The sequence below is a fragment of the Pinus tabuliformis genome, chromosome J (genome assembly GCF_031772625.1).
Source record: "Pinus tabuliformis cultivar Carrire ecotype Pingquan chromosome J, CPIR1, whole genome shotgun sequence".
Classification (NCBI taxonomy): Eukaryota; Viridiplantae; Streptophyta; class Pinopsida; order Pinales; family Pinaceae; genus Pinus; species Pinus tabuliformis.
Genome location: NC_142295.1, coordinates 85,063,692 through 85,076,594, shown reverse-complemented (window position 1 = coordinate 85,076,594; position 12,903 = coordinate 85,063,692). Strand labels below are relative to the sequence as shown.

At 38.8% G+C, this 12,903-nt stretch overlaps 1 protein-coding gene across 2 annotated transcripts in view; it reads right to left on the bottom strand.

Moving 5' to 3' along the window:
- Positions 1 to 12,903, bottom strand: part of LOC149225628 (protein ACCUMULATION AND REPLICATION OF CHLOROPLASTS 3, chloroplastic-like) — a 514,713-nt gene that overhangs the window by 193,064 nt on the left and 308,746 nt on the right. For both annotated transcript variants that reach the window (XM_089377212.1, XM_089377213.1), the window contains exons 11-12: positions 3,937 to 4,041; positions 3,574 to 3,711 (exon numbers count right to left, since the gene is read on the bottom strand). In XM_089377212.1, the coding sequence (XP_089233338.1) occupies positions 3,574 to 3,711; positions 3,937 to 4,041 (243 nt within the window). The remainder of the gene's footprint in view (positions 1 to 3,573; positions 3,712 to 3,936; positions 4,042 to 12,903) is intronic.

Sequence of the window (12,903 nt, the reverse complement as noted above, 5' to 3'; positions counted from 1 at the left end):
CCTCTGCTGCTCTCCTATGCTCCATCTGCTACTACTGTGTTGTTGCATACACCTTTGTGCCTCTCACAATGCTGCAACCTCCACTGCGTTGCCTCAGATTTATGCACTCAAGCATTACTTTGTTGCTCCACTACACTTTGCTCCACCCGACACCTGTCATCATGTTACTGTCATTAAGCGCTCCTATAGTCGGATGTGATCCAAGATTTTGGGCACCTCAAGGATCCTGCCCCTAGTATCTAGTCCTTCTGACTACAACTCGATGTCTCCCCCCCTCTTTTCTATAGGTGCATGAGCACTCATGGCACAATCGTCATCAGTTTCGACCTCTTTCTCCGCCTTAGCTGGAGCTACCTTTGAATCGGAAGCCTCTCCTTTGTTTTTCTTCCTAGGACACTGGGATGCATAATGTCCCAGCTCCCCACAATGGAAGCACTTAACCATGGAGATGTCCTTCTTCTTCCTCTTCCCTTGTTGTCCCGCAGATGCTAGAGCCGCATCCTCCTCCTCCTCTTTCTTGATTCGTACTCCCTTGCCACTACTCCCCAGCTTTGTCATCCTCCTAATCTCCTCTTCCCGAAGAGCTGCCCACATCTCCTCCCAACCGGGAAGAGTAGCCCTGCCCAAAATACTTTGGACAAATGTCTCCCATTCCTCCGAGACTACATTCAGGGCAGTCCTGACCATAAATTTTGGATCCAGTATAGACTCCACGGAAGTAAGTTGGTTGCGAATCTCCTGCAACCTGAGTATGAATGGAACTATCTGCTCTCCCTTCTGCATCTCATATGATCGCAGCTTATTCTCCAATAGCATCTTCTGTTGCACAGAATAGCCCTAGTATAAGGGGGTCAGGGTGTCCCACATCTCCTTTGTTGTGTTCTTCTCAGCAATATCTGGTATGACATGATCTTTGACCCTATCTAGGATCATGCACTTCGCCCTTGCCACTACATCCTCATACTTCTCATTCTCAGCTGGGTCAACTGGAATAGCCACGGTTTTCAAGGGATAGTCCTTGATGCGATGTCGATCTAGGATTGCCAGGATCCTGGCCTTCCAGATGACAAAATTGGAAGCTTTTTCCAATCTGTCTTGATCCCTTAATCTGTTCACTGCCATCTCAGCTCCTCTTCTGCACTCCCTCTGAGTCTCGACTCCCCTCCTAGAAATCTCCCTCTAAGTCCTAATTTCCCTTCTGAAAATCCTATGGCCAGCTGTCAAACTGCTCCTCTCAAATCCTCCTTGCAACTGCAACTCGGATCTGGATTCCTTGGCTAGAAATCTGTCGAGATAGTGACTCCCTCTACCTTGGTCCCAGCTCCTTAGACACTATTCTGCTTCGACAGAAATAGCGTCTCACCAACTCCTCAAATCACAATCTACCCACAGTTATCCAAGCCCCGGCAACCGAACAAACTAAGCCTTTCAAGCTCTGTGCAATCTCGACAAAGGCTGAATCTACTCCTCCTGGCCACAGCGTCGATCCTTCCTAGCTGAGAAAGATGACCGAGCACTGCGTAGGTCTAATATGCCCCTATGCCTCTGTGTTAACCCTCCTCCTGGATCGAAATAATGACGCAGGCTCTGCGTCACTTCCTCTCTTGCTACTTCTGCTCTAGAACAGCGTTGTCTCTTGGGATAGCTGCTTCTGCTGCAAATTCTTCAAATTTCTCTTGATGGTGTCTTCATTTCTCCTATGATCTGCAACGCTCTGATACCATGTTGAAATTTCTAAGTCTGACATGTTAGAAATCCCTACTGCATTATCTAGTTTATTTTCTCCTACTTGTTCTTTCCATTAACAAGTTATTTATAAATATAAATATCGAAATAAACACAAATGCAGCGTTAACACATATATTGATCAACAACTGAAATAAATGAGACAATCACACAAGGGACACTGTTATTTTTGGACAAACGTCCTCGGAAAAACCGGTGCAACAAATATGAGGGTTTTATTATTATGCAGTTTTTGAATACAACTAGGGTGCCAAAAATGGCTCACCCTTCATAGATTTTCCTTGGCAGAAGTACCTCTCCTTGTAGACAGATATTCCGGCTGATCAGCAACCAGATGATTGGTCCCACAGCAACTTCAACAGTTCCTTAGCTAGACAGTGAAAGTTGATCCAAGCTTCTCTTTAGAACTGTGTCACCCTCCAGGGACTGCGTCACCCTTTTCTGCTCTGCGTCTGTCTCTCAACTCCTAGTCTGCCCCATGAAAATCCTTCAGTGCTGCCTCTTCAGCCTAGCGTCAGTTTTTCTAGCCTCTGCATGGCCTCCACTGCCTCTGCATCAGCGTCTTGGCCTTCTGCGTCAACCTCTTGGCCCTATGCGTCTTCGGCGCTGGCCTACCTAGCCTCTGCGTCAGCCTTCCAAGGCTTTGCACTGTCTCTCCAGCACTTTCTCTACCTCTCTGATATGTATTCTCAGTCCTCTGCCGAACTGCCCCTCGCTGCAACAGATCACTAACTCAATTTCTCAGCAAACACTGCCCCTTAAATCGAATTCTTGATCAACTTGGTGTATCTCCAACTGACCCTCAAGCCTCCTCTTATACTTTTCCTGTTGACAATTCAATGGTCGAGATTAAGTCCCTAATCAACAACTAAGATTAAATCTGGATTGATCCTCGTTATTTAGAACTTTCTCACCCATTTTATATTAATACACATTAATATTTTAATTTTTCTAAGTTTAGACTTAGGGTCTCATTAAAAATATTAATTATTTTAATATCTCTCCATCCAGGTGGAATTTCCCCAAATGATTTTTGGGACTTGGAGATCCAATGTGTCTTAACCTCTCCACCAATTTTCATGGCTAGAGCACATCCGATGCTACCAAAAATCAACATCTTACATGTGTGAAGGATTGCCTAAATTTTGTATTAATTTCAGTTGATAGGAAAAGTGAGAAATAGTAGAAGTACTCTTTAAATGTTTACAATTAATGTATTCTAAAATTTATATCACCATGACAAAACATGTGGGTTGGACCTAAACAACACATGCAAACTTGTAAACTAGGTTAAGGGTGCAGATCATAATTTTTCTACATGAACTAGGTTAACTTGCGAATTTGACAAAGTTGGATCGAGATTCGAGACATATAGAGTATGGATGAGTTTCACAGCAAGCTGACAAGCCAATCAACTAGACAAATTGCACCGGTAACTGACAAGTGTTATTATTATGCTTCCTAAATGGGACAAAACTACCTTTAGTAAATAATAGAAGGTGTTTCATTGACTATGCACTCTATTTCCATCTAAAAGTAAAAAAACCTCGTAGATATTATTTTTTGAATTATATCAGTTACATGTTGAGTTGAAAACGAACTCATAAAAGATTTTAATGCATATAAATATTTTCACACACCAGCTTTTTAGTTTGGCCTCAGCATTAAAAAATGGTATCATATCTTATTTCTGGAGGCTAATCAATATTTTGAATTATGCCTTTTGGTTTTCCTTTCTAAAAAGTGCCATCCATTCTAAGAATGAAATAAAAAATAAATAGCATACTGTATAAGTTACTGAAGCGAGGGTGTGAAAGACAAAAATACCTTTCCATGCATGAGATCGTCTCGCCATGAACCTTGAAACACATCCCCACTAGAGTAGTAAAATGCACCAACACCAGACTTCTTACCATGCTTCCATATTCCATCATAGAAGCTTCCATCCTTGAGATTTAGGCGACCCTACAGTCCACGAGGCCAGAACTTTGAGCAAGAATTATGCTTTGAATCTAAATTTTCAACATCAAATTAATATGCTTTGGCATCAAAAAGCACGCAAAATTATGTTGTGCATTTGAATTTCATAAACATCTAAAAAAGTAAGAGAAATATCAAGATTGCAAACACAGGAATTCAACAACGTTTTAGGCAAAGCATATGATCCATTAAAATTAACTCTATTTATACTTTTCCTTCAGGAAGACCCCCTTGACAACGGCCTTTGTATATTCCTCCACTATATGGCATCTCTATGACTCGACTCCATTTTTTCTTTAAACCTCTCTCTGTTTCCTGAAAAATCAGAATTCAACACAGTAATTATTGACTTTTCAATAAGGAAGTAATTGCACAACATAGCACAGACACCACCATCAATTTACAATAGAAACATAAAAAAAATATTCTCTATAGGCAATTTAACCAAAGTCACACATGTATCTAAAGGATTTAATATGCAAAGCATCAAAATTAAGAATAATTCTAAGGGACATGCTAAAGCCTAGAAGCATTGTAGATTAGGGCATGAGATCTTCCAGCACAGAAACATGTCAGCATAGAAAAAAATATATATAAGTGCTACAACCTTTATTAGATTAAGATATCATATATGTTTCATGATATAAACTTTCAAAAAACTTCAAAACTAACAGACTAATTGAAAAATCTCCTCGAGGATTGCCAAAGTAACAGTAGTATCACCAGCACTTAAATGTGTACTTTTTTACATTGAACCACCTAAATATTACACAACTGTTGCAACTTGCAACAATACTTCGTAATGGTGATATATGCAGATGGAAAAGCTAATTGATTGAATTTGAAACAAAATGAACTCCATAAGATCTAGGTTAGACTGCCATAAATATTGAGTCCTGTTACCACTCAAATTAGCAGGCTTGGCAATGTCTCGCCAAGATGCTAAATGGTAAGAACACAAGACATACTCACTGTTACCTCAGCACACTCTCCTCTCACTTTTGGCTAACTCCTAGAACTCGGCGGGGGTTATCCAACACCACTTCATCAAGACCATCGGAAAGACCAGTGCCTTTTAACACTCAAATGATGAAGCTTGGGAGTTAAAGAGAAACAATAACTGTTACCTCAGCACACTCTCCTCTCACTTTTGGCTAACTCCTAGAACTCGGCGGGGGTTATCCAACACCACTTCATCAAGACCATCGGAAAGACCAGTGCCTTTTAACACTCAAATGATGAAGCTTGGGAGTTAAAGAGAAACAATAAGTCTAATCTGATATAAGATATTCTACTGTAGAAAATGCCAACCAGCAAGGAAAATGCCCAAATAGATGAAGATTTAATCATGAGAAATGCACCAAATTTAAGTACAAAGGTGTTGCTAATATTAAAGATGATATGCTTCATAAAAACCTTTGGTGTGGGGCTGGGCTGAAGGTGACAAATTCGCTTACTATTATAACCTGCAAAATCAGAAATTCTGCGAAAAAAGTGCAGAAAGCAGCAAGCAAAGGCTTGGAGGCTTCAAACAAGCCCAAAAATATTCCTGAAACTTGCGACTGCTAATTGGAACTGTTAGCACAATAAATAGACAATAAAATGAGCCCACTAGAACTTCCAATGACTGAGTATTCAAAGAGATATTCAAATACAGAAACTATCACTCAGGTTTGGGGTCTAATCCCCAAGGGCTGAAAATTGAAAGTGTTCCACTTGAGATGAAACCTGTTGCAATTGTCAGGACAAATGAAAACACTTTCAAAGATGAACAATAATCAATTGGAATACTTTAGAATGGATCTTGGGGCTACAAGGGTTGAAAGCAACCTTTCACGTATCCAAGGCAAGGAAATCTATCAATCTTTGGACTGTAAATGCTCAAAACAAAAAAACAGATTGATAAATTCACCTTCAAAACCCTCAATAAGATATTAGATACTCAATAAGAGGGGGGCAATAGCCTTTTAGGCACCCTAGGAAGCACAAATCCCAAGAGAATAATATTCCAGAGAAGATGGTGACGAGATTCACTAGTTTAGTTTTATTTTTGAAAATTATTTCTATTTTTTGAAACTTTTATATTTTTCTATTTTTAGGGATTTTTGTATTAAGTAAAATAAAAATAAAATTGTGAAAATTATGGAAAAGAGATGATTGGATGTCTGAATAAAGATTATGCCTTATTTCCACTAGGACTATGGGGTTAAATTGATGCCCCTCTTAAGTCAGTTGATCAATTCTTGTGGATTAGAGCCTGAGATGGAACCCAAGAGAAATCACCTCAAGCCTAATCAAGAACAAGATATGTAACCAAGCCCTAATAGAAAGGATTCCATTTAGGAAATGACCTTTAACCAATTGATCAATTATGATGCAAAATATATTGAAACCCTCGATGAGGAGCCTAGGGTTTAACCCAACAAGGAGAGACATGCCTTACCTTACACCAACAAGAGAGAAGTGTGAGTAAACAAACCCTAGACATCGCTGCCCAAGAGACACAGTTGCCCTTCAAATGGATTAATTTAATTAGCCTTGCAGTAGTCTTTAGTTATCTACAAATTGCCCTAGAAAAATATTTGCAATCAACCAACAAAGAGAAACTCCCAGATAAACACCAAAGCTTTCATGAAAATAACCCACATTTTTGCAAATGATCTAAACAACTCACAACGATTTGCAAAGAAGTGGGAGATCACTATTTATAGATGAGGTTGTCAACATTAATCCTCCTTTTGCTCTAAAATTTAGGTGACTTGCCATCCACAAAATGCTCGGAGACTTGTGACTTGCCATCCACAAAATGCTTGGAGACTAAGTCAAATTACAAAATTTAATTTTACATTGTCCCTCAATTAGAGGAGACATCCCATTAGAAAAGTCTTGCTTTTTTTGGAAGAAAGACCAATTTGGCCTAAAAGTCCAACATTCCCTTTCAAAATGGATTGAACTTGCTTGGAATATTTGTTGGAGTCCTTGGGCGCCCAAACAAGTTCCTTAACTTGTTCAACATTCCTCTTTTATGACCTTGGATCCCTCCAACAACTAGTAGAAGGTGGACAGTATCATTAATTTGGTCCATGAATTGCTTGTTGTGTGATTTAAGGTTCCATTTTGCATGCTTATGAGTTGTCCTTGGTCCATATGAGTATCTTTGACATTCTTTAACACTTTGCTTGCTCAACTCATGCACCATGTTGCCTCTTTTAACCTCACGATTATCCCAAAGGAGAAAACGACCACTCCAAGAGGTACCCCAAAGTTGGCTAAGGCACTTCTAGGACAGTGTTTTGAGTGCTTCAACTTGTAACAAATTTCTCTTCACTTGAAGGTCGCAATGGGTTTGTTTGTTGCATTGGAGGATGTGGGATGTTGCCTTCGAGAGAAAAAAATGCATTTTGATCTATGAGAATACTAAGAAGGATGATGGCCCTGGCTAAAGATGTGTGCATACACAAAGATATGGTCCATGTGGGGAACAAAATAGGTGCATCGGGATTGTTGCTACAAAATCTAGAAAGCCTGGTGTGAAGGGTGAGGGGCCAAACCTTATTGCAACAATGAGAAAGGGTTGCCACCATCACCTCAACGACCTTTCTCCTCTTTAGTGGGATTTTGTTAAAATTGACAACTAGGGCCAAACTCCACATGGGTCATCTTATTTATGACAACTGATATTTTTCTTGGATTCCTCTCTCCGAGAGGTGTAGGATTGATCTAAAGATCATCCAATTCCGACATGTACAAATGAAGATATGAGTTTATTTATATTATGGACAAATTGTTAAGGTCAGCCAACAAGCAAAACAGGCATTCAAACCCCCAACTCATCCTCAACGTTGCATATAAAAGGAGACCTCAAGTCATTTTCACCATCATCTCATCTCACATCTCTCTCTCTCCTCTTGTGATTGGGTACGCATATTTGGGCAACTTTCTCTCACACATGCAAAGGAAGAAGGATGATTTTCTGTTTGACTACGTTGACCAGTGTTGACCGAGCTGCAGGGAGGTTGTTTGACTTCATTGACCTCAACCGTTGACCTGTTTTGACTTCGATTTGGGTGAGGTATATCTGTCCCAGCAAGCCGTAGATCTAGGCACTAAAATCAAGGCAATCTGACCTCTCCTTTGACCAGCGTTGGCTATCCTAGGGCTGGCCGCAGAGTTGACTTTCAACAACCAGTTTTGACTGGACTTTTTCAGACTATTTTGCGTTCATTAGACTTCTTGTTGGAGGCCGACATTGACTGCATTTGACCGAGCTGAATGGAGGAAGAATTTTGCGCTGTTTGACTAGTGTTGACTTTTCTGGTTAGGCTTTTTGCTGCTGTCATAAATTATCAGATTTGTAAATTGTACTATCTCTCTCTCTGCTGAACTATTGAAGAATATAAGAAGAATTGATCAAGGGTTTCCCCACATTGGGGTTTGTCCTTGGCTAGTGCCACATCTTGTGTCCTCTTGTCTTGGCTTGTCTTCTACTGTTTATGTTTATGTTCTATCTGCATTTTACTATCATGTTGATGTGATTGCTAAACTGGATATTGATATTGGGCTAATAAAGAAATTGAAGTAAAATTGCTCTTAAGCATAGAACATACCATTGTTACCTAAAATTAACAGATTTAAACCACGAGGGAGGCTTCCCTAAGTCACCTACAAGGGTATTCTAATACTAGGGCTCAAGGTGATAAGTTTTTGAAGGTCTGAAGGTGGATAAAGAGCTTGGCAACATTAAAGATAACCTAGGTTTTAAATGCTAAGGTTCAAGCACAATTAAATTACACCAATAGATGGGTTGCTATAAGTTAAGGTTTGCATGATCTTCAATAGTAGGGCATACAATGTCATATAGTAGCCTAAGAAAAGTCGTCAAAACAATTTTCAACAAGAATGGAGCAAGGACTTCAAACAAAGACTAAAGGTAAATTAGGGAAAGCAATTTTAGGGTTGTTAGATATGCATAACCAGCAAAATTAAAGGGTGATGTCATCCCTTCTAGGGTATGCAATGCTATCCACTACTAGATTTTGCTTGTATCTGCTTTATAGAGACTAACCTCCAATTATAAGGCACCCTCATGCAATAAAGCAATAATTTTAACCACAAATCATCCCTAAAACCCTAGTGACTACCCTCGCCGTCTAGAAGAGAGAAAAGAAAAAGGTTTTTATTTAGTTTCAAGGTGTTCAACACACTTTTGGACCATCACCTTTATACTAAGAGTGATAATGACACTTTTATGGCACAAATTTCCAACAAAGAATATTGAAAGAGTGGGGGGGTGTTGAGAAACCAAAAGGCTAGAAATTAGTGTTGATTTCTCTTACTTGATAATTGCTTGTGCGTATTTTCTTGGCTTGTTATTCTTTTACTATGTTCTTCTTCATCAAACAATTATCAAAACATAATGCATGAAGATCACAAAAGACAAAGAACACAAAGATATACGCTCCAAGCCAAGGCAAAACACCACAAGGGGAAAAACTCAACCAACTTCTCTTCTTATAGAATCAGATCAAAGTGAGAAATCGAAGACCCAAAAACCAAGACCAAGACCTCCCACAAGACCCAAGTTAGCCCTCTTGAAATCCTTCTTCAACCAAGCTAAATTCAACAAAGTCAATGTTGGTCAACAACTTCAAGATCCGATCAAACTCTGATTTTTTCGGCCCTGCAATAACCCTGAAGTTTTCAGGACTACAACAGTCTAAATTTTTTGTACTTGTGGCAGAATTAGGGCACAAGAACACAAGCTTTCTTCTTAGACCATCGCTCTCTTTCCTTTGACTTTTTCTCTTCCTTTCTTGGCATAGAAATCGATGAGGTGAATTGGTGACCAAATGAGGTTGAACTGCTCTCTATATATACACATCCAGGAGGTCGAATTTATCCTTGATCTTTGAGCACAGCTTGAAACATTTCCACAGAAAAAAATGGAAGCGAAGGTTGAAGTCTAAATTTTGGAGTTGACTCTATGTGCCCTTCTCTATTTGCAGTTTTACAATATAGTTTAGCATCCAAATTTAGATTCCCACTCAACATTGTTATATCACTCATACATTTTCACATATTTCAAAACGATATAAGTTATGAATGTGTATACATCTATTTCTGGTTCCAGGGCACTCGAACTGCACCTCTGTAAAATTCTGGTAATAATCTATAAACATTTCCCCAACTATGTGAATAAATCGATTGCATAATTACATACCGGCGCAGACCTGGTTAATTTAATGGCTTACCTATGTGCTGGCACAGGCTTGATCAGTTTCATTGCATATTTATCAATGCCCAGATCGTTTCATAGATATGTATGCGAAACTGTAAAGGTTTGTATACATATATGCTATTAAAATGGTTGGGGAATCGCAACAATCCATGCATGTATCATGGAACACTTTTATATATATATATATATAGAGAGAGAGAGAGAGACCCAAACACATTGCCCATGGATGTTTATATATATATAAATACACAAACCATAAACCATGCCTTTATACACCATCACTAAGTTAAAATTCGCAAGAGCTTCCAGATTTGGTGTCGCCTCCATGTAAGGTTCATAACCTAATTTTTGGACGAACTCGAATTGATTCACCTGGTGAGATGGTGCTAATAAATTTGACCACGGGAGACAAGGTGGCATTATGATACCCTTGTCCCTTGCTCTAGAGTCTATACTTAGCATTATAAATGATGCCAATAAAAGACAGACCATATTTAGCCAGTCCAGATATCATTGTCGATCTTGTGTGTTTTCAGATTAATGATTTTAATTATGTATCTTTGAAGTTAGCAGTTTGGAACAAGGTAGCAAAAAACGTCGAAGGGTATGGGGGAATACTAGTTTTAATGAAAGAAAAAGAAGGTTGTCACATTCAGTTAATTAAAGAAGATGCAAATAAACAATATTTATGGTTCAAAATATCAGAGAATGAGAATCACATCATAATTGCAGCATGTTATTTTGCCCCTCAAGTCTCAAAAACTTACAAAACTAAGGGGATAGACAGCAAGTATCCGTATGCAGCTTTAAAGCAAGATATTGTCGTGTATTCTCAACAGGGAGAAGTTCTTTTAGTGGGAGATTTCAATGCTAGAACATCAAATCATCAAGCTAGTATTCTTTGTTGTAAAGAGGATCACAATCCTATTTGGCTCACTGAAGAGGAGAATCCCCAATGGGTGAGGTGTTCAAAAGATGACAAAGTTAGCAATCATTTTGGAGAGGAGTTGCTTACACTGTGTGGGGCTTTCAACTTAATTATTTGCAATCGTCTAGATAGATGGAAAATGTCTGGGAACTTCACTTGCAACACATACAATGGGTCAAGTGGCGTTGACTATGTGATGTGTTCATTAAGCTTGATACAAAAGGTAGATGAAGTCAAGATTCGAGAGCATATTTGGGACTTAAAATCAGACCATAACCCAATTTATATAAAGTTATCATGGCTAGAAGAAAGACAAAATGGGAGAAAAACCCAATGCTCTCGGCAATCACTATCAAGGGGCAAAATTCTTCTAACACAAGAAAATTGTACTATCTTCAAGACAATGTTAGAGAGATTAATTCAGAAGGAGAAAATTGGTTTCAAAAGTTTCAACAGTCATGAGTTAACAAATATAATCCAAAGTGCACTTGAGAAGTGCAAAAGAGCAAAAAATAGGAAATCAGAATCAAATTGTTTTCCTGTAAATGCTTGGTTTGATAAGGAATGCAAAATGGCAAGGAGAACCTTGAAAAAGACATGCAAGGAGAAGATGAATGTAAAGTTATATAAGCAGATACTAAAAAGGAAAAAAGATGAGTTCATGCAAACAAGGCGAGAAGAGTTAATATATCTAAGCAAGAATAACCCAAAGCTTTTCTGGCAGGAACTTCAACCAAGGAAGAAGCAAATAGAAAATAATATTACAGCCCAACAATGGTTTGAATATGCAAAGCAACTCTACGAGAAAGAATCAGAGGCAGAGCCTCCCTCCAGATTAACACAACTACAAAGCTCTTCACCGTACAGGGGGTGGAGATTGGAATTAAAAAGCTGAAAACATGAAAGGCAAAGGACTTGGTTGAGCTTCAAGAAGAGTATCTAAAATGGGGAATGAACACTCTTGCACGGCACATCATGGAAATATTTAACATCATTCAGCAAGGATTCCCAAGGGACTGGAAAACTAGCCTATCAATACCCCTTTTTAAAAGTGGAGACTTCAATAATCCTTCCAATTATACAACCATTAGGATCAATCCTTTGTTTGCAAAGCTTTTCGGCAACATGGTAGAAAATAGAATCAGTAAGTGGGCAGAAGTAAATGAAAAGAGGGCAAGAGGACAAGCGAGTTTTAGGCCGAACCATTCTACAGCAGATCATGGTATCACGTTGAGACACATTGTTGAAAAGGTTTGGGAGGACAAAGAAGAAGCATTATGCTGCTTTGTTGACTTCAAAAAGGCATTTGACACAGTCCCTAGAGATAAGTCGTGGCATAGAACAGAAGAACTTGAAAATTCTTTGCATTATAGAGTTGTTGTCCATAGACTTTATGAAGAAGTGAAAGTCAAAATTAGAACCTCAGTAGGTATTTCAGAAAGCTTTAGAAGTGACATTGGAGTCAAGCAAGTTTGCCCTCTATCTCCTACTCTTTTTGGCTTATATATTGATAAACTGGAGGAGTGGATAAATCTGCAAGGTGGAGATCGTGTTCGGTTGGGGGAGTTTGTGATAAAGCTTCTTTTATATGCGGATGATCTTGTATTGATTTCTTAATCGGCCCATGGATTGAAAATGCACCTATATGCCCTTGAGCAATCTTCAAGAATGGGTGTGTACATTTTGCACATCTGGGGCAGTGGAATCGGAAAAATATTTCATTTTGGAATGTGATGCATTCAAAGACATCAGAGAAAGTTATGGGAATATGCTAGCATCGGTTTCTTGGCATTGTCTTTTCAGTGAGGGGATTGTTGGAAAGTTGGGCCAGCTCATCATCAATTTGAACAAGAAAAGGATTGAATTGCAAAAGACGAAAAGCAAGGAAATAATAGTCACATAAACTATTTTTAGTCTCGTGGACATTAAAATATAATTTCATTTCATTTCTGCATTCCTCAAAGACATTGTTGTTGAGTCTACTTATTATTTTGTTATGATTTTAATTATT